The following is a 26,762-nucleotide window of genomic DNA, read 5'->3' as shown; positions in this document are numbered from 1 at the left end:
ATTATTCTAAATGAAAAAAAAAGCTTTACACAGAGGAGTCAATACTGTAAGATTCCATTTATACGAAATTCACAAGCTGGAAAACTACTTTATGGTGCAAGAACAACTGTGGTTGCCTCTAGCAGTACAGAGACTGGAAGGGATGATGAGGGAACGTTCTAAGACGACAAATATTCTGTATCTTGATAGGGTCTGAGTCTGTGCATGTCAATATTATCACAAACAAAACTATAGAAAATAACAGGTGAAGAAGCTTCAAGAGTACAAAGGTACGGACAAACAAGAACTTTAAGATGTTGGTAGCTGCCGAAGGTGAGATGCGTATATGGTACACACACACACACACACACACACACACACTACTGTTTACATTTAATAAATTTTAAACTTTCCATAATAAAAATATTTTTCAGGGGCACCTAGGTGGCTCAGTCGATTGAGCGTCCAACTCTTGATTTCGGCCCAGGTCATGAAGTGATCAGTTTAGATCTAGAGCACATGAGATTGAGCCCCACACCAGGCAATGTGCTTAGCGTCGAGCCTGCTTAAGATTCATTCATCCTCTTTCTGTCTCTCTCTCTCCCACTCCCCACCCCTCTCCCTTGCTCCTGCTCTCTCTCTAAAATAATATATATTGTTTTCAAATGTGTGAAAAAATAATCCAGACACCAGAGGGAAATATGCTTACCAAACAGGCCACATCGATGGCAAGTTGTTGATCGAAAAGGAGGTCCTAAGGATCTGAAGAGTGCTGAATTATTTATGGACAAGGAATTCCCAACCAACTTGTGCATTTTTTTTGACTTTGCAGGAGGCACATTATTGCTAGGCTTCTATTAAGAGAAGAGAATAGCAATATTAAAACTTGGTAGTACTTTTTTTTTTAATACTGTATTTGGGATTTCCTCTTCTGAGAAAGTAAGGTAGATGTACTTTTCCCTATTCCTCCCATTAAGTCCAACTAAAAAACCCTGGACGTTTATGTAAATAAACATAAGATGACTTTGACAGAAAGCAGCAGACAGGCTAGGAAACTTGGGACCCAGAGAACAAGGCAACGAGTTTCTTGAGTTTTCCTTTTCTCTCATACACCCCAGACAGGGTGCTGGAGAAGCCAGCAACCCAGAAATGCCAAATGGTACAAACAATAAAAGCCCCAACAAAAAGTCTGCTCTCTTTAACCAAATGACCAGGAAACAGGCAGCACAGCAATACAGAAAACGTTCATCAATAACTGCTCTACCCTAAACAAACACCACGGAAAAAAGCTGTGGCCCTGTTCTAGGGTAGGGAGCTGGCACTTCATCCCTGGGGTCTCCCCATGAACACCACATGGGGAACCTGGACTTCCACCCGGCAGGTACGAGTTCTCCCCCTCACCACCATTATTGGGGAAGTGGAAGAGAAGGCCTTGTGGACAATGAGGACTTCTCACCACCACTCAAGAGTGACGAGGGTCTCCAAACTCTCCCACCGCCTCCAACTCCCCACCCTGGCCCACTTACTCTCTCCCCACTCTACCTGACTTCCACGTCAGTCCAGAGGCACTCATCACTCCCAGCCATGGAAGAGGTATCCCATGAGGCCCACGAGGAGTCAGGAACTCCCACCCTTACCCAGAAGTAAGGAAGAGCATCCCCTTGAGTGTCAGAGGTTGAGTAGGGAACCTGGACATCTACTCTCACCTGGCAGCACCCACCTTCCTCTGTGTCAGAGGAAGCCAGCTAAAACAAAGTTTAAATAAGATATGGCATTTCATTAACATAACGCCCTAATGTGCCAGGTTCAATAGAAAATACCTTGCCATACTAAAAAACAGGAAAATCACAACTGAATGGGAAAAAAAAAAAAAAAAAGATGTCAACATCAAGATGACAGAGACGTCTATTTGACAAAGATTTTTTAATTTTTTTTTAACGTTTAGTTATTATTGAGAGACAGAGAGAGACAGACTGTCAGCAGGCGAGGGGCAGAGAGAGAGGGAGACACAGAATCCCAAGCAGGCTCCAGGCTCCGAGCTGTCAGCACACAGCCCGATGCTGGGCTCAAACTCACAAACTACGAGATCATGACCTGAGCCGAAGTCAGATGCTTAACCAACTGAACCACCCAGGCACCCCTATTTGACAAAGATTTTATAGCAGTCATAAGTAATAAGCAATTATGAGCACACTTGAAACAAATGAAAAGAGTCTCAGCAAAGAAATGGAAAATATAAAGAAGAACCAAATGGAAGTTCTACAACTGAAGAGTAAAAGAAATATTTTAAATGCAATTAGCAGAATGGAGGGGACAGAGGAAAGAATCCGTAAACTTGAAGACTGAACAATAGAAAATGCCTAATCTGAACATCAGAGAAAAAACCTAGTGGAGAAAAAAAAAACTAAATTAACAGAGTCTCAAAGACCTATGGAACTATGACAAAATATTTAACATTCATGTCTTCAGAGTCACAGAAGGAGAAAGAAGGCAGAACTGAAGAAGTCCTGGGATGCCTGGGTGGCTTAGTCAGTTAAGCATCTGACTTCAGCTCAGGTCATGATCACAGTTTGTGGGTTTGAGCCCCAGGTCTGGCTCTGTGCTGACAGCTCAGAGCCTGGAACCTGCTTCAGATTCTGTCTCCCTCTCTCTCTGCCTGCCCCCCCAACTCTCTCTCAAAAATAAACAATTAGAACTGAAGAAGTTCTCAAATAAAAAAAATAGGGGCGCCTGGGTGGCGCAGTCGGTTAAGCGCCCGACTTCAGCCAGCCAGGTCACGATCTTGCGGTCCGGGAGTTCGAGCCCCGTGTCAGGCTCTGGCCTGATGGCTCAGAGCCTGGAGCCTGTTTCCGATTCTGTGTCTCCCTCCCTCTCTGCCCCTCCCCCATTCATGCTCTGTCTCTCTCTGTCCCAAAAATAAATAAACGTTGAAAAAAAAATGCCCCAAACTCACATAATTTGGCAAAAGATAAAAATCAACAAAATTAAGAAGGTGAGCAAATTCCAAGCCAAATCAAAAAAATCCACACAAAGACACATCTTAGCCAAATTCTTCAACCTAAAGACAAAAAAGCTTAGCAGAGAGAGGGAAAGCACATCTTACCTATGGGGAAAAAATAATTCAGATGAGAATAGATTTCTCATCAGATACCTGGAGAACAGAAGGAAATGGCACAACATTTCTCAAGTGCTGAAAGAAAAGAACCATTAGCTGAGAAACTTATCTAGGAAAAATATCCTGCAGAAAAGAAGAAATCAAGACATTCTTGAGTGAAAGAGAACTAAGAATTTGTCACCAGCAGACCTATCCTATAAGAATGGCTGGCTAAAGGAAGTTCTCTAAACGTAAAGGAAATGATAAAGGAAAGAATGCTGGAACAAAAGAGGAGGAAGAACATATTAAACAAAAATACAGTAAGTACAACAGACTTCTAGAATAGAAGCATTTGTGAAGCAAAACTAAACTGAAAACAGATCATCAGAACTTTAACATCCCTCCCTCAACAAGGAATAGAACTAGACAGAAGATCAGTAAGAAACAGAAGAACTCAAGATCACCAACAACCAACAGATTCTGTTAGACATTTATAGATCATTCTGCCCAACCACAGCAGAATGGACATTGTTTTCAAATGCTAACAGAACGTATACTAAGACCATATACTGGGCCATAAAACAAACTTAAAAGATTTTAAGACATACAGAGGATGGTTTTCAACCAAAGTGGGCTCAAATTTGAAGTAGCAGTAACAAATAATCTGCCAATATTTGAAAATTAAACAATACACTTCTAAAGAACTCATTAGTCAAAGAGGAAGTCTCAAAGGAAATAAAAAATGCTGAAAAAAAAGAAAATATGACAAATCAAAATTTGTAGGACACAGTTAAAGCGTTGCCAAGAGGGAAATTTATAGCACTAAGTTCACATGTTAGAAAAGAGGAAAAGTCTTAAATCAATAATCTCAATTCCCATCTTAAGAACCTAAAAACTAAGAAAAATAATGCTCAAAGCAAACAGAAGGAAACAATACAGACAAAAACAGAAACCAATGAAATTAAAAATAAAAACTTGGGAGAAAAATCAATGAAACTAAACCTGGTTCTTTGAAAAGATCAATAAAATTGATCTCACAAGACTGTTGAAAAACTAAACAAGACAGAAATGATCAGTATCAGGAATGAAACAATGTATCGTACTATAGACCATGAAGACAAATATGACAGTGAAATACTTTGAACTCTACACATATATATCTCATGATGTAGACAAAATGGACCAATTCGTCGCAAATCACAAATCACCGCAATAGGACATAATTTGAATAGTGTTATAAATATTAAATAAATTGAAATAATTTTAAAACTCCTAAAAAATAAATCTTCATACTTATCTGGTTTTCACTGGCAAATACTACCAAATGTTTAAAAAATTAACACCCGTCCTATACAACCTCTATTTCAGAAAGTTAATATTCCCTTTGCTCCCCAACCATACAAAGACAGTAAAAAACAGAAAATTACAAACATTGCTCATAAAAACAGATGTAAAAATCCTTCTCAAAATGATACCAGATGTAATTCAGCAATATATAAAAATAATTATACACCATGACAAAGTGGAGTTCATTCCAGGGATGTAAGGCTGGTTACGTTTATTTCTTTTTTTGAGAGGAAGACAGACAGCACGCAAGCGCGCGCGCACACACACACACACACACACACACACACACACACGCAGAGGAGTGGCAGAGGGGGAGAGACACAGTCTTAAGCAGGATCCATGCCCAGTGCCCAGCCCAACGCGGGGCTCAATCTCATGACCCACATCATGACCCATCGTGAGTTCGTGACCTGAGCCAAAATCAAGAGCCAGATGTTTAACTGAGTCACCCAGGTGCCCCAAAGAATATTTTAAAACATCAACGAAATCCACCAAATTAACAGCCTAAAGGATCAATTATCAATGAATGAAGAAAAAGCATTTAGAAAAACTCCACACCAGGGCACCTGGGTGGCTCAGTCAGTTAAGTGTCCAACTTTGGCTCAGGTCATGATCTCCTGGCTCCTGAGTTCGGGCCTACATAAGATCCTCTGTCTCCCTCCGAAGCCCTGCTTTGGATCCTCTATGTCTGTCTGTCTGTCTGTCTCACAAATAAACATTAAAAAAAAATTAAAACTCAACACTGATTCACAATAAAAACCATCAAAAAAGTAGAAATAGAAAATTTCATCAACTTGATAAGGCTCATCTACAAAAAGCCTTCAGCTAACATTACACTTAATAGTAAAAGACTCAATGCTTTCCCACTGAGTTTGGAAATAAAGCAAGATATCCATTGTCTCCACTCTTATTCAACACAGGGTTAGAAGTTCCAGCCAGTGCAATAAAGCAAAAAAAATAAATAAATAAAAAATAAATAAAAAAATAAAGCACATATATTGAAAAGAAATAAAACTGTTCCTCTTTGCAGAAGATAAAATTGCCTATATAGAAAATACCAAGGCATGTCTAAAAAAAAAAAAAATCCCTAAAGTGACTTCAGCAAAGTCACAGGATACAAGAAAAACATGCAAAACCATATTTATATATATTAGCCATGAACATGACAACACATGGAAATAAAAAATATAATAGCATTTACAATCACTAAAAAAAAACACCTAGGTGTAAATATAATAACATGTGCACAGAACTTATAAGCTGAAAACTACGAAATGAAAGAAATCAAAGATCTAAGTAAAAATGAAGAGAGAGATTATATTCATGGACTGGAAGATTCAACACAACAAAGATACCCATAATCCTTAAGTTGATATACAGGTTTAATACAATTCCTATCAAAATCTCAGCAAGACTTTTTGCAGATATGGACAAGATTATCCTAGAATGTATATTGGAAGGCATATGAGCTACGTACAAGCTAAAACAATCATGAAAAAAAAAAAGCGTGGGGCGGGGGGACGCCTGAGTGGCTCAGTCGGTTAAGTGTCTGTGCAGACAGCTCAGAGCCTGGAGCCTGTTTCAGATTCTGTTTCCTCCTCTCTCTGCACCTCCCGCGCTCGTGCTCTGTCGATCTCTCTCAAAATAAATAAACATTAAAAAAAAAAGTGGGAGGAATCACAGTACCCAACTTCAAGACTTACTACATAGCTCCAATACTGTATGGTATTGTGGGAGGAATATATAGATAGGTCAATGGAAAACCAGAGAAAATCCAGAATAGACCCACACAAATATGCCCAATTAACTTTTGATAAAAGTACAAAAGCAATTCAGTGGAGGAAATACATCATTTTTAACAAATAGGGCTAGAGAAATTAGACATTAAAAAAAAAAAAAAAAAAACCTTGACCTAAGTCTCACAACTTTAACTCAAAATGGACCACAAATCTAAATGTAAAACTATAAAACTTTTTGGGAAAAAAAATTTTTTTTTTCCTGAAGCCCAAGTAGCAAGAGTTTCTAGACTGGACACCAAAAGCATAATCCATAAAAGGAAAAATAGATCAGGACATCATTAAAATTAAAAACTTTTGCTCTGCTAAACACCCTAGTAAGAGAATGAAAAGACAAGCTACAGACTGGGAGAGAACATGTGTGAATCACAAGTTTGACAAAAGACTAGAATCTGGGATATATAAAGATCTTTCAAAACTCAGCAGTTAAAAAAATAAACAATCCATATTAGAAAATGAACAAAAGGTATGAATAAACGTTTCACCAAAAAGGATATACACATGGCAAATACGTACGTGAAAAGGTGTTTATCATTAGCCATTAGGGGGAGCACAAAATCACGATGAAATATCACCACATACTGATGAGAATGGGGGCGGTAAAAATACAACCACCGCCAAATTCTGGTGGTGATGCTGGATGCAGATTTTCTCAGTGCAAACATACAATGGTATAGCTATGCTAGAAAACACTTTAGTAGTTTCTTAAATATGTGATACTGTATGATCCAGAAATTATACTCCTGGGCCTTTGTCCCAGAGCAAAAATAAACAAAAACAAAAAGCTTATGTTCACATAAACCTTGCATGTGAATATTTAGAACAGTTTTAGCTGGAAGAGTCAAAAACTGGAAACAATACAGATGTACTTCAACATGTGAATGTTAAACCATGGACTACTACTCAGCAATAAAAACAGAATTATGGATACAACAGCCTAGATGAATCTCCAGAGAATTATGCTGAGTGAAAATACCCAATCCCAAGAGGTTACATACTGTAGGACTCCATTTATACAACATCCTTGAAATGACAAAACTGTGGATGTGGATTAGATTTAGTGGCTTCCGTGGATTAAGGAAGTGGTAAGGGCAAGAGCGAAATGGATAGGACCATAAAAAAAGCATGCAAGGGAATGATGGAAATGTTCTGTATCCTGACTCTATCACTGTCAATCTCCTGGTTGTCCTATTATACAAAGTTCTGCAGCAAGTTAGCAAGTTACCACAGGGAAAAACGGGAAACAGCTACACAGGATCTGTATTATTTCTGCATGTCAACTGCGGAGTTGCATTTACAATTGCATGGTAATCTACAATTACCTAAAAAGAAAGAATTGTTTTTAAAAGGTACTAGGTTAGGGGCGCCTGGGTGGCTCAGTCGGTTGAGCGTCCGACTTTGGCTTGGGTGATGATCTCACTGTTTGTTGAGTTAGAGCTCCGCGTCGGGCTCTGTGCTGACAGCTCAGAGCCTGGAGCTTGCTTTGGATTCTGTGTCTCCCTTTCTCTCGGCTCCTCCCCTGCTTGTACCCTGTCTCTCTCTCTCTCAAAAATAAATAAACATTAAAAAAATTATAATTAAAAAAAAACAGGTACTAGGTTAAAGAAATGGAAGCTCGACCTTGACTAATACCTGAAAACTGAATAATTCTTCATTAACACAATACAAAGTATGTTTAGAATCTTTTACCCAAACAAAAACACAAAACAGAAAAAAAAAAAAAGTCCTGACACATCACACTACTACTTACTTCTTTGGGTGGTGAATTGTTTGCAACATTTAATGGTGACACTGAGTTTCCTAGAGAGGGAAAACATAAAAGCCAAATATTACTTTGTTCCTAGAAATGTACAATACCATAATTAGATATTCAAATAATAAAATTATACCATAATAGCCTTAAAGGTACACTAAACAATCCTACTTTTTCCTAATGATAAAGGATTTGCCTGAAACTTCCTTAAATACCAATCTTCTTACTGTGAACTTTTCTCAATTCACTAAGGCAGCAGTTCTCAGACATTTTTGAACACCAGACTCATTTACACACTTAGAAATTACTGAGAACCTCAAAGAGATTTTGTTTATATGGCTCATGTCTGTCAATATTTACTAATACTAGAAATTAAGGGTCGCCTGGCTGGTTCAATCAATAAAGCATGTGACTCTATCTCAGGGTTGTGAACTGAAGCCCCACACTGGGGCTTACTTAATTTAAAATTAAAGCTAACTTAATTTAAAAAAATGTTAAAAAAAAAGAAATTATAATTAGAAATTTTAAACTTTTAAAATTAAAAACATTTAAACATAAATTATTACATGTAGACATGATTGTTTTTATTTTTAAAGCAAATACATTTTCTAAAGCAAAAAAAAAATTATGGGTAGCACTGTTTTACATTTTTGCACCCATCTTTAATGTTTGGTTTAATGATAGACTCACATCTGCTTTTGCATTCAATCCACTGTGATATGTTGCTTTGATTGAAGCATATAAAGAAAACCTGGCCTCTCACAGACACATGGTTACAAAAAGGAGAAGTATTTAACGGCCTTCTCAGATAATTATGGATATTTTCCTTTAATATCATGCCAAAACTCAAGGGGTAGGTAGTTTAAGGAGGAGCTGCAAGGTGGAATCTGAAACTTTTTCATAATGTGACACCGAAATCCACTGATTCATCTTGCACCTTGAGTGGATTTATACGTTTGCACTTTGATTCATGAATGCACATTCATTCATACATGTTTAACCTATACGTGACTTCGCAACATCACACACTGGTCATTTGGAAAAGACTGAGAAAGTCTGAGTTACGCAGATCTTCCAAATGTGGACGATTTCATTTTACAATAGTGAAAAATTCACGTGTGTTAGTTAACATCCCTCTGCATCTCACGAGGACAGTCTTTATTTTTAAGTATTGAGAAGTTGTCACAGAGTGGCAGATACAAGCTTCCTGAAATTCTCATTTTTGCTTAAAAGCTCGAATTTTATCATTAGCAACAAAATACTGTCAAGTGTATTCCTTGAGGCGACAGGCTCACTTTGTTCATTTTTGAGACTGCCACATCTCTAGATCTGAATAACCAGAGTTTGTCATTCTTTTCCAGTAGAAATGATGTTCAAAGAAAAAAGTTTCCATACAGCTCAGAACTCAATCACACACACGCTCTTCATACTTCGTTATGAAGCAGAAGCTGGGGATAATTCCCATTTTGTTACTACAAACACCTGTACGCAAGGTTCAAGATTTCGTAATAACTCTTACTGCTTTGTCAAGGACGTACTTTAGTAAAACTGGCATTTCCACCTTTGTCTGTCTTAACTACAAGTGCATAGCGATGAAAAACTCAGTGAGCACTAACCCAGGCTGGTGTCCCTATGTGGAGCTAACAAGCACCACTGGTTTACTCATCTTTGCTTTTGCACCAGCGTAAAGTTGGCACAACAAAGGCAGCAAATGATTTTTGAGATTCAGAAAATAGTTTCGACCTCTTGGGAAACCCCGTGCCAGAACTACATCACCGTAACATTAAAAGATCGTATCTGAGGGGCGCCGGGGTGGCTCAGTCGGTTAAGCATCCGACTTCGGCTCAGGTCATGATCTCACAGTCTGTGGGTTCAAGCCCCGCATCGGGCTCTGTGCTGACAGCTCAGAGCCTGGAGCCTGCTTCCGATTCTGCGTCTCCCTCTCTCTCTGTCCCTCCCCTGCTCATGCTCTGTCTCTCTCTGTCGCAAAAATAAATTTAAAAAAATATTAAAAAAAAAAAAAAGATCATATCTGATACACATTCATCCAGGGCCCAGCCTCCTTAAAAACCAGGTTTTTAGGACTGAGGACTAAAGGGGGGAAAACAAACAAACAAACAAAAAAAAAAAACAAAAAACACCACCTCATGAAACAATTTAATGTATTAGCTACATTTTTGTGAGCTTTTGTATGCATACAATTTGCATAGTATTTTTTAAATATGGTCAATCTGTAGAGTTCACATAAAAAGCCAGAGTACAGTATTTCCTTTCTACACTCCTAGTCCTTCAATTGTGGGGGTGGGAGGGGCTCCTCTGGAGATAGACATTCTCTCCTCAGGAATCCTTTTTGTGATGAATCTAGTCAAAGGCAGCTACTTGGCACCTGGTTTTTCCTTCTAGATTAATATTTAAATGCAAATACTACAAGGTGGCCATTTCGTTATTCTGTTAATAGCCCATGGGTGTGTAATTACATACTTGTGATAAGCCAAAGAAACCACCAGAATCAAGAAGTATTAAACCTGTAGTTTCCACTTACCTGTTGGCAACGTTTTCCTGTCTCCTTTGGATCCAGTCACCTCTCTGCTGAGGCTATTAGAGTTTGAAGACACTGAATTGTCTTCCTGACTAGCCAAATACTGTTTGGTTTGCTCACAAAGCAAAAAATTGTTCTTTTTATTTCCATTCTCTGGACTTTTCAACCGGAAGTTAGGGTGGTTAGCATGTCCTCCAGGACTTCTTAAAGAATCACATGGTGGAAGCTTGTTTTCATTTTTCTCAAAATTAAATGGCTCTGTCATTTTATAAGTAGATGCCTCCAAATGATTTCTTGACATCATACTACGCGGCAATGCGACATTCACAGAAGTCTACGGGAAGAAGCATATTTACAAGGCAATTTTTAATTACAAAAGTAGAAGCATTGTAGGCCCAGGTGATTTCTTTTTATGTAACAGGTAATGCTCCTGAATGATTCCAAAGCAGAGGTAACTGTGATATCACAGCCTGGCCTAAAGGCAAAAGAAAAAAAACAATTCGATTCTCTATCGATAAGCACAAACTCCCAAGTTTCACACAATTCAACCACAGACAAAAAAAACTAACAACTCAAGAGACATCAAGAATAATCTCAGAGTTCGACACCGTTTCTTACTTTAAAAAGCTTTTGAAACGATAGAACTTTCACATTTTAAAAGAAATATTTCCAACTCAGTGCATGCAACTTAAAGATGAAATACAATAAAGGGCATTGTTTTCATCGGGTCATTGCCTACCTTTCTAGAATCCCTCTACTGGCTCCTATTTAGATGGTATGACCTTGTATCTGCTGAGCCCAGCTCCCCAATGGCCACGCCCCTCCATCCCCGCCTCTCTCATCCCCCAGGTTAGCTCCTTCCTTCCCAGCCATCCTTCAGTTTGCTTCAGCTGACCTCCATGCGATCTGTTTTTCTTCCCAAGGCCTCTGCTTTGATCATCTCCAGCTGCGCTTCCATAAACTGTAACTTGTATCTACTGTTTTTCAGGATTATCTGTCTGCATCCTTCTCTGAAAAGAAGGTAGCATATTGTTGCAACGTGCCTATGAAAAACCTCCATCCAGACCTTATGCTGGCTTGTTGTTTTTCTCTTACTCTTAAAGAACACTAAGTGTCCTGCCCAAGGGAAGTAATAAAAGTGGACAAACAACTTTTCTTTGTGTAGTGAGTTATCACCGCTTGTCTATTGACTGCAGGCAAAACTGCCTATCGTTCCAAAACTGCTCAAAAAAAAAAAAAGCCACAAAAAATTAAACTGGTATGAGTATCATCTAAATGTTGCTTAACATTGTTTTAAATAGAAGATAAAAAAAATAGCAGAAAAGTCCTCCTCCTGGTGTCCTAAAATGCCTATTTCATTTTCTGCTTTAAATTAGGCCTAGCCTAATCCATGACGATAGAGAAAAAATAATGAAATGAAAAGAAACACACAGGCACACTCAAAGGTGGGGAACTCTCTGAGGACCAGATCCTGGAAAGATCCCTAACACAAGGCCTGCAGATAGGCAGTCACGGTGAGAGATCCTGCAGCTGCCAGGGAAAGCACACCTACACCGAAGAAAGTTAAAGTTGGACGCGGTAAGAAATACCGTGGACGCTGAGTTACAAAAGAGAAGTAACTGCCAGGGGAAACTGGGTGAGGGTAGGAATACGAAGTAATGCCACACACTCTGTACAAGAAATTTAAAGAATGTGCATTTCCCAGGGTGTGTGGGTGGCATAGTCAGGTAAGTGTCCGACTGCTGGTTTCGGCTCAGGTCATAATCTCACGGTTCCTGAGTTCGATCCCCATATCGGGTTCCATGCTGACAGTGCAAAGCCTGCTTGGGATTCTCTTTCTCTGCCCTTCCCACATGTGCTCTCTCAAAGTAAACGGATAAACTTATAAAAAAAATGCATTAACATATTAGGGTAACTACTAGAACAAAAACAATACGTGAATTTAAAATTACTGAAGAAAAAAATAAAATTACTGAAGAAAAAATCTCAGTCTAACAGAAAAAAAAAATTCAAGCATGCTCAGTAGAAAACATCAAATGTGACAGAACCAAATCCAAGTATCAGTGATTGAGTCTCAATTAAAAGAGAAAAAGACTTAGGGAGAAAAAGATCCAGCTAAATGTTATGCATAAGCAGCAGAGATAAAAACGAAATTATATAGCAATGCTGTAAATAACAGAACTAAAACACATGCTATGCAAACAACCAAAAAAAAAAAGGTGGAATACTAATATTAATAGCCGATAAAAATAGAACTCAACTTCAAAAATATCGGGAGTGCTGGGGTGCCTGGGTGGCTCAGTCGGTTGAGCAACTGACTTCGGCTCAGGTCATGATCTCACGGTTTGTGAGTTCAAGCCCCACGATGGGCTCTGTGCTAACAGCTCAGAGCCTGGAACCTGCTTCAGATTCTGTGTCTCCCTCTCTCTCTGCCCCTCCTCTACTCATGCTCTGTCTCAGAAAAAAATAAACATTAAAAAAATTTTTTTTTAATGTCACGAGTGCCTTAGACAGTTGTCAAGATACAGAAAGCAAGTGGTGATATTTTAAATACCACGATGAATACAACCAAAAGCATTCATTTTTCCAGTACTGGGCATATACTGGACTAGAACGGCCACCCCAACGAACTCCAGAAACACTAATGCCATGTTCACTCATCACAGTACACAAACCTCCATCTCAGGTTTTATTTCCCAGGGAATCAGCCTACAACAACTACATTAGAAGATGAAGGGTTCTGGGGCTTTTTGTTTAAAAGTGGTAAAATATCACGAAGAAACTGATAGCAAACATGACTCTATAAAACAAAAACTTACAAGAAATAGCAAAGAGGCCAGGAAATAAAGATGAACACATAGGTGAAAAATTCAACACCAAAATTTTTAAAAATGTGATAAACAGTAAAAACATTCGGATACTGTAGCAGACACTGTGATTGACCCAAAAAGGCCATCTTCTACCTCCAATTTGTCAGCTGGCACTAGAGACAACACTGGCCATAATCAATCCTCCTGAGAACTTCCCAGAAAGCTCTGTCCTTTCTTGATGAACATGGACAGGTTTGGCTAGCAGGATCCTTCACCCCTTTCTTCCTATAACGCAATCAGGAAGCTTAAATAAGCAAAAAGAAGAACACACACTCTAAGGTTCGTAGAGCTGGAAAGGCAGAGCACCTGGGGTCTCTGGCGGTAACCTGGAGTCAGTATGTCAGCTCTGATCTATGCATAGACTTGCTATGGCATCAAATAAACCCATGAGTTTTCTGTTATTTGCAGCACAATTGATAGATACCAATAAAACATGTGAGCAAAAGTCATGAACAGAATGCATAAAAGATGAAGACTGGTTGATAAACATAGGGGTAAAAACATTCAACCTCATTTGTAATAAAAAACAAAAATTGAAATTAAGTAACTTATTTTCTACCCAGCATGAGCGTGATTAAAAAGGACACTCTTGGGGCGCCTGGGTGGCGCAGTCGGTTAAGCGTCCGACTTCAGCCAGGTCACGATCTCGCGGTCCGTGAGTTCGAGCCCCGCGTCAGGCTCTGGGCTGACGGCTCGGAGCCTGGAGCCTGTTTCCGATTCTGTGTCTCCCTCTCTCTCTGACCTTCCCCCATTCATGCTCTGTCTCTCTCTGTCTCAAAAATGAATAAACGTTAACAAAAAAAAAAAAAAAAAAAGGACACTTTTTTTTTTTAATTTTTTTTTTTCAACGTTTATTTATTTTTGGGACAGAGAGAGACAGAGCATGAACGGGGGAAGGGCAGAGAGAGAGGGAGACACAGAATCGGAAACAGGCTCCAGGCTCCGAGCCGTCAGCCCAGAGCCTGACGCGGGGCTCGAACTCACGGACCGCGAGATCGTGACCTGGCTGAAGTCGGACGCTTAACCGACTGCGCCACCCAGGCGCCCCAAGGACACTCTTTAGTGCAGGGAATATAAAGTAATATGTTCTTACTGGGAGACAATTTGAATATACATACATACACATATGTACATGTATGTATGTCTCTATACATTCTTAAGATTTCAATGTATTCTTAAAATTTTTTAATGTTTATTTTTGAGAGAGACAAAACATGGCGGGGGGGGGGTGGGCAGAGAGAGAGGGAGACACAGAACCCAAAGCAGGCTCCAGGCTCTGAGCTATCAGTACAGAGCCTGATGTGGGGTTCGAACTCCTGAACCGTGAGATCATGACCTGAGCCGAAGTCGGACACTCGAGCTACCCAGGCACCCTGAGATATAGATGTTTTCTTAAAAACATTCCTAGTCACTCATCTGGCAACTCTACTTCTAGAAATCATCCCATTAAAATAATCCTAAATAACAAAAATCCAATTTAAAATGATGAAAAATACTGGAGAAAAAAGTTAACTGTGATGCCATTACTAAATAGAATATTAACGTTGCCATTTAGGGTCCTAGTTTTAAAAATATTGTGAAATGTGTTAAAACAGCAAATGAAAAATCAGAAACACTGTATATCCAATATAATGACTGGAAAAAAAAATAACCCCTGCATGTAAGCATGATCAATGAAATACATTAACTTTTAAAACAATGAGTGTTGTGTAAAGTAGGTTGACAAAGGAATCTTTTTCACTATATATAATTTTACAAATTATAAGAATTACTTTTATAGAAAAAAGCATTTTAAAGATTAAAACATCTCTGGGGCATCTCAGGGGCTCAGTTGATTAACCGTCCAACTTCAGCTCAGGTCAGGATCTCATGGCTCGGCTGGTGAGTTACAGCTCAAGCCCTGTATCAGGCTCTGTGCTGATAGCTCAGAGCCTGAAGCCTGCTTCAGACTCTGTCTCCCTCTTTCTCTGCCCTTCCCCCACTCACGCTCTCTCTCAAAAATAAACATCAAAAAAAAATTTAAAGATTAAAATATCCTTAAAAATTAAAATATTACTATTACATTTAAATTGAGCCTATTTCTCCTAAAGTGTAGTTAATTCTAAACCAAGTAAAGGATCAAGTAATGTTTAAACCACAAAAGTAGGGTATAGTCCTCTTCTCAAGACACCAGTGGGACCCTCAATACACAACATGTAACTCCCAAAATAGCCTTTCCTAACTTTGTCATTTAGTAAGGCTGACAGTCAATCCACAGTCAGTTACTTTCCACCCTGTATTACAGTTAGCTATAGACAATTATGTCCGTCTTCTAGGTTATTTTAAGTAGCTTGAGTGCAGGAACCATGTCTTCTTAAAACCATTAACAAAAACCCCCTGATTTCCCATAGCACCTACCATGGTGTTTTTGTACAATGAAGTATTCCAAAGATATTTGAATCTTTTGATACAAAACTACTTAAAAGACACTGCTGCACTATTTTCATGACAATCTCGACAGGAAAAATGAAATTCATTATCTGAAATTACATTTGGCAGTCGTAAACAGAATTACATCATGTTATGAGGTTTTCTGAAATTTAATAGCAAAACCTCAAGTCTTACATCCACTCTTACAAACTCCAAAAATGAGCCAACAAATTTGACTTCAGGAACAACAGAATCAGTCTTAGACCCAATGTACAAGTGTAAGCAGCAAATAAAAAGGTGAAATATGTAGGTTAGAAAGACACCTCACTTGCCTCACCCTATTCAGGAATTTTCATTCCAACGCCCAGAGCAAATAGTGGTGAAGACCTGTTCTATAACTAGAGGCTTTTAACTTCCTTTAATTTTGGACAGCCAATTGTACTGCATTCTTTCTTATAAAAAAATTCACTCCCCCCCCCCCATTTCTGTTGCTGCCCTGTAATCACTACCTTTCAAATATCTGAGATGTCCCACCAGGTCAACTTTCCTCCAGGTCCTTCACCAGCTGATGTAGCACCTTCCAGAGTCCTCACAAGTCTGGACTTTCTCTAGTTCATCAGAAACCTTCATATAGACATGCTTCTTCTAACAGAGCACAGGACTGCAGATGTGAGCCAACAGCAGGGCGGCAGAATCATACTCCGCCTTACTTTGAACACTAACCACTTCCACTCATGCTCTAGCTTTTGGAGCGGCAGCCTGGAATTCTGTGAGTACATGTAAAACCTGCAGTTACGTAAAATCTTGTAGAATTTAATTTTTTAAAAAAGTGTTTATTATATTAAAAATGCCTTTTTTGATTTACAATTCTGTCGATTCTTCTTCTTTTTTAATTTGAGAGAAAAAGAAAGTGCGTGTGTGCACGCAAGTGGGGTAGGTGCAGAGAGAGAGGGAGAAACCGAATCCCAAACAGGCTCTGTGCTCGATCCCACAAACTGTGAGATCATGACCTGCGCTGAAATCAAGAGCCAGACGCCTAACCAACTGAGACACCCAGGTGCCCCTACAGTTCTATCAATTCTAACACATGTATTTCGACATTAAAAAACACTTGTAAAAAACCTGCAATTATCCCTACTTGGCTTCATCGTGTGTCAATCACTGGGCATGCTCGAATCTGGAGTGGGCAGACACTATTCCATAATGCCATGCTTCCCAACCTCGGGCTACTGACTTCCGGTATACAGGTACAGAGAGGTATCAGACACTGTTGCAAGGGTCATGAGACCTCACAGGCTAATCTTACCCAGCCGTAAAACAAGCAGTTTCCCCTATATACAATGTACTATTTTTTACATGCTACTGGTGGCAAGAATTTATAACCATTCCCAAATACATAGTAATTAGTTATGTATTTCCTTAACCTAACACAAGAGGTTAATTAGGAGGGTCCCCAAATTTATGTTAAAGGAATCACTGATGTAATAAAAGAGCAATGGAATGGAAGTGACTGAGAGTTCTACAGGCAAAAATAAGGCCTTAGCTTTGTATTGTAAATTTTGTTCTGGGCTTCATGATTTGACATCAATAAAACATGAAGCTCCCTGAGGGGCAAGCCTTTTCTTTTACTCCCTTGGGATCCCGCTCCCCCGTCTTCCATATGGCCAGGAGCATCCCAGCATGCATCTGCAACCAGTGACAGTAAGCCTTCTCCTTCCTTCCCAGAACACTACAGCCTAGAGGCTAAAGTGAATTTTTACCACTGTGCATTGTCCTTTAATACCAAAAGTACTTGCAACAGATACTGAGCTGTGATTTTCTTTTTCTTCTCTGATGTTTGCTTTTGTTTTCCCCACGCGTTCAAAGAGAATGGCTACTCAAAGGAAACACTCGTTTTAAAGCTGTGAAACCCAATGGTTTAGCAGAACACAAGTTTTAAATGTAAGCGGGTCAGACCCAAATCTGAGCAAAGGCTCATCTTCCTCTTTCAGCTATGCGATCTCAACCCCAATCACTTCATCTTCTCAGGATTCAGTTTCTGCAAAACGCGGCCAATCTTACTCACTTCCTCATAACACTTACCCATGAGGATTAAGTTTGAGAATGTGTGTAAGACTTAGCACCGTGGCCGGTGCTCACAAAGTGCGTAAAAGGCAGCTATGACCTCGACTTTTATACCACTCCTACCAAGAACTTTTTCTACTCATGAGTAACTACTTTGCCCACTGAAGTAATCTGAGGTTTAAAGTATTCCTATGTCCTTATTCCTCCAGCTGAGTGAGGGGGACCTGGGCAGGTGAACTAACTTGCCAACCATCCCCTCCCCACACCCCCGCGCGCCAGAGCGAGCACCCTTGCACAGCTGAGATGAAAAATCCAGGTCTGATTCCTAGACCGTGCCGCTTCGCATTCAATACCCTTAGAGCTCAATAAGGAAACCAGAAGCTCCTTCTCACACTCCAGAGGCCAACCAAGCCAGCGTATTCATAGCAAGGACTCAAGTGCTAACTGTGATTGGCGCCCAGCAGACACGCTACAAACCCTCGCCGAAGGAACCCGGGCTGGCTCACCCGTATCCCGCTAAAGGCATGGCGCATCTACGTTCCCTACAGAAGGCAGGAAGTAGGGGGAAAGTCTAGGCAGCGTTAAGTGTCGTTTGCACAGGCAGCTTCGAGCTAAACAAAAGCAGTAACTGAATCCACAAACTATAGTTTCTTTTGGCGACCAGAGAAAACAGCTCCTCGAATGGGATCCCAGGGGACGTTCACATTTTGGAGGCTCACGCCCGGAAGTACTATTTTCTAAACGTACGGCAGAGCCTCCCCCCCCCCCCCACTTTGCCCGGGGGCTCAAGTCTCACGTCTCTCGCCCCTCCCCCACCACAACCTCCAACCCTAAACCTGCCCTTCCCAGCTAAGGCTCCGAGGGCCCCAACACCCTTCCATCCTCTCTCCACTTTCAGGCCCCTTGTGCCCGCTCAACGCCCGACCTCAACGCCCGACCCTAACGTCCAGCGCCCAACGTCCGGTCCCCAACGACTGAAGCCCCGAAGGCCTCACGCACTCCCTTTTCGCTCCGCCACGCGCCTGGGAACCCTGACCTGGTAGGAGGCAAAAGGGCCGCCGACCCCGACCCGTCTCTGAAGCCCGGCCGTGGTGGCGGCCGCCGGTGCCCGGGAACCCCACCGCCCAGGTGCGCTTCCGGCATTCACCTCATCTCCGAAGTCCGGCTCGGCGCCAGAGCGGCGCCTGCGCAGTCCGCGCGCACGTGCGCCCCGCGACGCCCCCGCGCGCCCTCCGTGCGCTGGGGAAGCAGAGCTCTGGTCTCCCGGCCACGTCATTGTGCTTCGGTGCCGCGTGCTCGCGAAGTTCTTCTGCGGAGACGGCGTAGCTATTCCGGCTGCTTCTAGAAATGTGGCCCTGCGAACGCGGACGGCGAATTTTGAGCGCAAAGACGCAAACCGACTCCCTAAAGGTCCCTTGGGTCGCACTAACCACTTAAAGTCTTGCAAGGTTTTTCAAATTAATCCGTTACCTCTGCCTGGTCTTGGAAACTAAACACAGGTGGTCACTTTTTTCTTCCCCCCCAAGTGCGCCTGGTTATGTGTTGGTGCTACTTAAATACTTAGAAAACTTTGGGGGGGGGGCGGACTAGGGGCCTTTCAAAAAAATTGAGAAGAAACCTGGTACCCCCCTGTAGTGATCACCAAGTTTGAACATTGCCAATTCACGGTGGATCTTGTCTGCATTTGTACCCCTCATACACTCCTGTTGTTTGGAAGCAAATCCTGACTTGTATCTTTTTTCCCTTTATAATGGATTTTGTTTTAATTTGTTATTTTTGAGAGACAGCGCGCTAATGGAGGAGGAACAGAGAGACAGGGTTGGAACTCAGGAACCATGAGATCATGACCTGTGCCAAAGTTGGTCCCTTAACCACTGAGCCACCCAGGTGCCCCATAATGGATTTTTTTTTTAGAACAGTTTTAGATTTACAGAATAAGTTGAGAAGCTAGTAGTTTCTCACATTAACCACACCCGGTTTCCCCTTAGTAGGACACATTAGCTACAATTAAGGAACAAACATTGATACATTGTTACTAAAGTCCAGGGTTTATTTAGATTTCCTCAGTTTTTATCTACTGTCCTTTTTCTGGGCCAGAATTCCATTCAGGATACCACATTTTTACATTTCGTTGTCGTATCACCTTAGGCTCTTCTAGGTTATGGCAGTTTTTCCGACTTTCCCTGTTTTGATGACCTTGATAGTTTCCAGGAGTGAGTACTTGTCAGGCATCTTGTAAGATTCCCCCACTGTCAGTTTCATGTTTCTCTCATGATAAGACTGGAGTTAATAGGTTGTTGGAAAGAAGGCTACAGAGGGAAAGTGCCATTCATATTGCATCATACCAAGTGTACATCCTTGGATGTGATTCATGACAGTTGATGCTTTCCACCTGTAGAGTGCAAGATCGCGTCCCTCAGGTCAAATTGTGATGTAATCAGGAAAGCAGCCAAGGGTATTGCAGCTGACGCCAGGTATCACCGAAACCAATATAGACTGGAAGTACCGAGGGGTAATAATCTGTAAGGCCTGGAAGAATCAGGAGCTGATAATCACTAGCACTAAAAGAAACCTGCAAAGGCCCAAGATTGATTAAACTTCTCTTAAAAGGGGGGATTTCTGCAGCAAACTGCCAGACTCTCTGGGTGTTGACCTTTCCTCATCTGACCGCCTGCTGCCGAAGGCTCTGCCTGAGTGGTCTCTAAACCTAATAGAGACCCTCAACTTTTTGAACATATTAAGCAGTAGGTGCCTAGAGCTGGCCCACAACCTACCAAGTCTTCATCTTAACTGTGTGCTCACAACACTGACTTTGTTTTGTTCATTAACTTCTTATCCTTATCGTATCTCGTTTGTTGCATGACTTTATATCATACATGGTGTGATGTGTAGGAAGCCAATTTAACGCATAGAGATCTCATTGAGTTTAGAATCCTGAATCTGCTTTACGGTTACATTAATCTTGCTTTATGATGGAATAAAACTGACATTGTAGAAAGACACAATTCATACATACCTTTATAACATGCTTGCGACACCCCCTCCCCCCCCCCCACTGGTGGTGTTCCTCAGGTTTCTGTACTCTAAAGTTACTTTTGTTTTACCTCTCTTTGCATATTGTACACTTTGGAAGGAAGTCATTATACACCATCTACACCTAAGAAAGAGGAGTTATGCTTCCCCTCTTTAAGGACTCTCAGCACAGAGACCAATGTGGGACTCAATCCCACATATTGAGGGATCATGACTCAAGCTGAAAGCGAGAATCAGACGCTTAATCTACTGAGCCACCCAGGTGGCCCACTAATAATTTCTTAATATCATAAAATTTGTATTTAAAATTGCCAGTGTCTCACATGATTTTTAATAATTATGTTCAAATCAGGTTCCAAACAAGATCCTCTATTTGTATTCAGTACTATACTTTAAAAAGAGATTTCCTTTTTTTTAAAATTTAGTTTATTTTTTCTAACTTGTTTTGAGAGAGAAATAGCAAATGAGGGAAGGGCAGAGAGAGGGAGATAGACTCCTAAGCAGGTTCCATGCTATCAACGCAGAGCCCGACACAGGGCTGGAACTCATGAACCATGAGACCATGCATGAACAGAGCCGAAGAGTTAGACTCCTAACCAACTGAGCCACCGAGGCACCCCAAAAGAGATTTTCTTTTAATGATTTTCTTGCAATTTATATATTGAAGTTATGGCAGGGGCACCTGGGTAGCTCCATCAGTTGAGCGTCTGACTTCAGCTCAAGTCACGATCTCACAGTTTGTGGGTTCAAGCCCTGTGTCTGGCTCTGTGCTAAACATTTGCTCAGAGCCTGGAGCCTGCTTCGGATTCTGTGTCTCCTTCTCTCTCTGCCCCTCCCCAGCTCACACTCTGTCTCACTCTGTCTCTCAAAAATAAATAAATGTAAAAACAAACAAACAAAAAATGAAGTAATGGCAGTTTTTCTTAGATTCAATTTTGAGCACATCTCCTCTGGTAAGAATACTTCACAGGTGGTATTGTGTTCCTCTATTGCATCACATCAGAAGACACTTATTATCTAGTTGTGTCTCTTTGAGAAATACTAAAATTGATCTATCAGGTTCAAGTGTTGTCAGCCCCATCCATCTACTATAAAGTTTTCCACTGGCTTTTCTTCTAATGATTTTAGACTCATTGATGATCGTTAACTAGGTCCATTATTTCATCAGGCCTAGAAAAATGGAAAAAATCTATCTTCTGCATTTATTATCCGTTATTCTGTGAAGAACTTTCCCACACTATTTGAGATTCAGTTTGTAACAGGAAAGTTAGGATGCTTGATTCTTTTATCAGTTTTCAGAATGTGATGATTCTTTGGCATCTTCCAAAGGTGGCCAAATGATGTTTTAGAAAATCAACACACATTAATTTTGGACATAGTAGATGTATCAATCAGTTGCTGTTACCATTTTTGAATGCTTAATTGTCCTTTGACCAATGTGCATACCTTTGAATGCCCACCCCCTGTCCCCGAATCTTTGACACAACTCCTATCTTCACTTTCTTCTTTGCTTTCTGATACAACCAACATGTCTTAGACTTTACTGTACTTTTCCTGCCCCAGACTTAGAAACAGTCCTTGATATCCAAGAGGAGCCCAGGTGACTCTTGGTGGGAAATTATATTTACCAATGATGGAGAATAAGAGTGTGCATTGTGTTGATCGTTGTTTCAGGCCTTTTCAGTGGACAGACTTTTAATGAAAAAACAAAAAATACCATGAGTTCATACTGATATTTCCAAATTCAAATTTAGGTTTGCATAATTTTTACTTAATTTCTTTGATTATGTATTGTATTTCCTTTCTCCAATACTCAAAATCTTGGTTTCAAGAAACGTAATTACTTTAATGCTTACTATTAATATGTATATTTCAGAAATAATGATATGAATGTTATTACTGACAATATGAGCTGTGAAAAAGGCCTAAATTTTTATTTTCTCTTGAAAAAATATATCTCACTAGGAATGTTTGGTTGACTATTTTAAAGTTAAATCATTTCTTCACCGTTAAAACACTTTTAACTGCAGTGTGTTTCAGTGCACTATTTTCATTTAAGGAAGGAGGTGCTATTTCCTGTTGAAAAGGAAAGAGGAACAGAGTTACACAATGTTGAATTTTTTAGTGATTTCCACCCCCAGCAGTTAGTATCAAAGAAGCTTAACAGAACAGGAACAAGCTTTGCTTTACAAATTCTAACATCGACAACTTGTCACAATGAACTATTTTCACTCATAAGTTGTGAATAAGGAGTCGTAAACCAAAGAACATCACTTCACTGGACAGTATAGGTTTGCAAAATCTCCACAAACTATTCACCTTACTTACCTGGACCTGTTTAAGCAACTGTATTCAATACACTTTTCCCCCCAATACACTTTTTGTTGCTAATATTTGAGCACCTCCCGCATGTCACTCCCCACGCTGCCTATAAGGACACCTGGCAGGCCGGATAGGACACTTCTTGCACTCAAGGCGCTCACAGCCTGGTGCCAGAGACGAACGCACCAACAGTTTATTATTAAACAATGGCAATGAGTGCCACCCTGTACACACGAACGCGGTGTTATGGAAACCCCCAGAATCTCTCCCACGGATGAATCGTCGACGGGCAGGTAGGCTGCTCCTGCTGATTCCTCCTATGTCAGGTGCAAGGTTTGCACATCAGAGCTGGGAAGTCACAATTTCGAATTCTCTTTTATTGCTTTATGCCCCTGACTAATATGAGAAGGGTCAAAAGGTGAGGTGAGCTTATATCCAACGAGCGCGTCCCACAGAAAGAAAGAGCAGGCTTGGGTCATAAGTGGCGCGAGACACAGGACAGGACTAGCAGGATCGCTGGCTAGCCAAGTCAGTTGGGGCGTAGGTGCCCAGAGTCTGAGCGCCGGTCTCAGCACTTCAAGTGCAGGAGGCGGTGCTGCCCTGGCCCCGCCCACTGCAGACAGGTTACACTGGCCCCGAGGTGCGTCACGTCACACCGCCCGCGCCTCCCTGATTGGCTCCTCTAGAGAGCCCCGCCCCCTCAGCTGTAGTGGGGCCGGCTTCAGCGTCGCCGCCATCTTTGTTGATGTGTCAGCTCCGCGGGGGCTTGAGGAAACCGAGAAGGAGGGAGCGCGGCGTCGGTGTTGTCCCTTTTCTCTGTCTCCTCGCACCTCATGGTCTGCCGGTCCCCACTATGGAGAAATTAGGTCCTGAGCCGGAGCTTCAGCGGCCTCGGTAGGGGTGCGGCCTGAGGCTCGGAGAAGTGGGGTGAGTGCTTGACGGGTGCCCGAAGCGGACCGGGAGTCGTGGTGGCGGCGCGGCGGGACTGCCCACCTCCCTCGCGGCTCTGCGGGGCCCGGGTCGGCCGTCCGCCTGGCCTCTCGGGGACAGTGGAGGCAGGCGAGCGCTAGGGGGACAGAGTTAGGAGTCCCTTCCTCTCCCTGCCTTCTTTCCTGGGTCCCGGGCCGACTTGGAGAGACGGCGGCCCAGAGACCGGTGGGGGTCCTGGGGCCGTGCCTCCTGAGTGGTGCCTGGAGAGCAGTCGAATTTGGGCCGATTGCCTGGTCTCCCAGGGCGAACTGCAGCTAAGCCCCACCTGCTTGACGATTTTTCATAGACTCAATCGCCTATTTCTCTTTCCGTCTCCAAGTTGACTGTTTTATGTTTACTGTTGTGGCGACTTTTTATCGTCCTGTAAACACTTGCGTTACTATGGTTTTAAGTAACTTAAGATTTTGGGGGATTTTGGATGTGAAAGATACTGTTCTTGGTTTTTGTGTTGCCTTTCTTCCAAGGACATCCAAGGCGTTTGCTAAACCTTGGCTGGTAAGGATATTTCAGATTTGTGTTTATCAAACTTGTAACACGGGAAAGGCTCTTCTGCATGTTTCCTAGTACCAAGCCTAGGGGACAGCGCAGGTGTAATTAATGCTTAGCTGTAGCAATTTAACAGCTGTGGCTAACATTCACATCTTGGTTTTGTTTAAAGAGACCTGGATTTGGAGTCGGAGCATCAGGATTAGAATCTGCCCCTTTCTCTTGTTAGTCTTGTTACCTGTGGGAATTAGTTCAGTAAAAATAATGGCATACGGTACCAAGGCATTTGACAGTTTTCTCCGTGTGTGTGTGTTTGATGTTCCCTTGATGCCTAGTGTTTTTACTTCTTTCAAAATGATAGGCTGGAAGTTTTTGTAAGAAAAGTATGCAGCAGATCGGTGCAGCAGTATTTCAAGAGCTGTGCTGGTAATCATTAAAAAAAGACCAAGTGTATAGGTATGCTAATTGTGGGTGTAGCCTTACCAACTACAGGCTACACCTTCGTATTAGCCGGAGTTCATCTTGTGGGGAAAATTGAGGTTCAAGAGACATTGATAGTGAAACTGAACTATCTCCTTGTCAATAAAGTATACTATTCTCTGTGCACCTGCTTTTCAACTCTTTATTCATCATTACAGAAATAGAAAAGGGTGATGATTGGCCTCATTTTTTTCCTTTCCTTTTTGGTCTTTTTATTTTAAATTCAGTGAAATTACTGAGTAATTCACAAATCTTACAAAGAATTAAAACTCCTTTTTACAGTGTAATAGGCCAACATGTAAATACTGAAGAATCTACCTGGAAATGTCTGGCTTGTGTCTATATTCTTGTTTTTCCCTGGAAATGCATGGGTTGTGTTTCTGTTGATATTATTAATTTTTAAAACCTTGTCAAATTCAGAATACCAGCATATAAACCTCGAGGTTACTTTAAACAGTGGAGGTTCAGAGAATGTCATTGGTGTTTCAGAGTTTTAACCACTAACATGAAGGGAGTAGTGTAGCCCAGTAGCTACTCTTAACCTTTTAGTTCCCTCACCCATAAATGCAAGACTTGGCCTTTAGTGCTATTCGATGACAGCATTCCTGATGGCTGTTGCTTAGTACACTTTTTACAGCTACGTGCTGACATCTCAAAGTGAAGGTGACTGTACTGTATATTCAGTCTTTACGAAGAGATAATAGGTGGAAGCGGCCTTATTTAGAGATTTAGAAAAATCATCCTTCCCTTTGAGGAATGACTAATCTGCATTAGTTTTCCAAATTCTTCTAACAGGTTCATGTTAAAGTAAGAATCCTTGGTCTCAAGTTTTGTTTTTTTTTTTTTTTTTCTTTCAGTAAAACTTGGATTTTTCTTTTATCCCTTATCTCTAGCTTTAAATAATAAAGCTAAATTTTGCATTTCTCAACAACATTCATTGGGCTTAGGATATTGCAATGTTACATTTAGTATTCATTTCAGGGCAACACTAGGAGCATTGATCATTTGATTTTGAAATCATTTGTAATCTCATGATTTCAGACTTCTTTGAACTTATTTATTAGCTACTGAGATTTTAAAAATCTATTTGGGCTGAGGTGCCTGCGTGGGTCAGTCAGTTAAGCATCTGCTCAGGTCACCATCTCACGGTTTGTGAATTCAGGTCCTGCCCCGAGATCTGTGCTGACAGCTCAGAACTGGAGCCTGCTTTGGATTCTGTGTTTCCATCTCTCTCTGTCTCTCCCCCCACTTTGTTGTCGCTGTCAAAAGTAAACATTAAAAAAAATATTTAGGCTAAAAAGTAAACAAAAGGAATAATATTGGGATGGAGGGGCAATAGATACAAAGTATCAATTAAACCTGGCAAAGGAAAATACTGATTGGATTGTGAGTGTATTTGTCATTAGGGCACATGAATTGGTAATCTACTATAGGGATGATTATGTAGTTAGTACTAATGAATAATTTTTTTAGTGAACCATATCATACCATGTTAACTGAGCCCAGGCCAAAGGTGGTTTCAAAATTTAAACATTAACCAGAACGACTTAATATAAGGCAGACTTACCACTTACTTTTAACTTTATTAGTCGTCTTTTTT

At 41.0% G+C, this 26,762-nt stretch overlaps 2 protein-coding genes and 1 long non-coding RNA gene across 11 annotated transcripts in view; 1 reads left to right on the top strand and 2 right to left on the bottom strand.

Annotated features, from left to right (window-relative positions):
* The window catches only part of TDRD1 (tudor domain containing 1), a 50,333-nt gene extending 31,191 nt beyond the window's left edge, over positions 1-19,142 (bottom strand). The window contains exons 1-4 of one of the 8 annotated variants that reach the window (XM_023240961.2): positions 18,999-19,142; positions 10,512-10,842; positions 7,967-8,016; positions 689-833 (exon numbers count right to left, since the gene is read on the bottom strand). In XM_023240961.2, coding sequence (XP_023096729.2) covers positions 689-833; positions 7,967-8,016; positions 10,512-10,842; positions 18,999-19,127 — 655 coding nt within the window. In that variant the 5' untranslated portion in view covers positions 19,128-19,142. Of the gene's footprint in view, positions 1-688; positions 834-7,966; positions 8,017-10,511; positions 10,843-11,403; positions 11,613-16,296; positions 16,539-18,357; positions 18,572-18,887 lie in introns of those variants that run through there. The other 7 variants (XM_023240962.2, XM_045040702.1, XM_045040703.1 and 4 more) reach the window with 7 other exon arrangements.
* A 2,930-nt stretch (positions 19,143-22,072) lies between these two features.
* LOC111557121 lies at positions 22,073-23,829 on the bottom strand. The gene is made up of 2 exons (XR_002736936.2): positions 23,213-23,829; positions 22,073-22,960 (listed from the first exon to the last, which is right to left on the bottom strand). It is a non-coding gene; the product is annotated as an uncharacterized LOC111557121 (long non-coding RNA).
* An 84-nt stretch (positions 23,830-23,913) lies between these two features.
* CCDC186 (coiled-coil domain containing 186) overlaps positions 23,914-26,762 on the top strand; it is a 53,781-nt gene continuing 50,932 nt past the window's right edge. Inside the window, exon 1 of one of the 2 annotated variants that reach the window (XM_019813837.3) lies at positions 23,914-24,100. In XM_019813837.3, the coding sequence (XP_019669396.1) occupies positions 23,952-24,100 (149 nt within the window). In that variant the 5' untranslated portion in view covers positions 23,914-23,951. Of the gene's footprint in view, positions 24,134-26,762 lie in introns of both variants that reach the window. The other variant, XM_003994418.6, reaches the window with a different exon arrangement.

This window comes from Felis catus, chromosome D2 (assembly GCF_018350175.1).
Source record: "Felis catus isolate Fca126 chromosome D2, F.catus_Fca126_mat1.0, whole genome shotgun sequence".
Classification (NCBI taxonomy): domain Eukaryota; kingdom Metazoa; phylum Chordata; class Mammalia; order Carnivora; family Felidae; genus Felis; species Felis catus.
The sequence above is the reverse complement of the archived record's forward strand: the minus strand, read 5'-3'. Positions and strand labels throughout refer to the sequence as shown.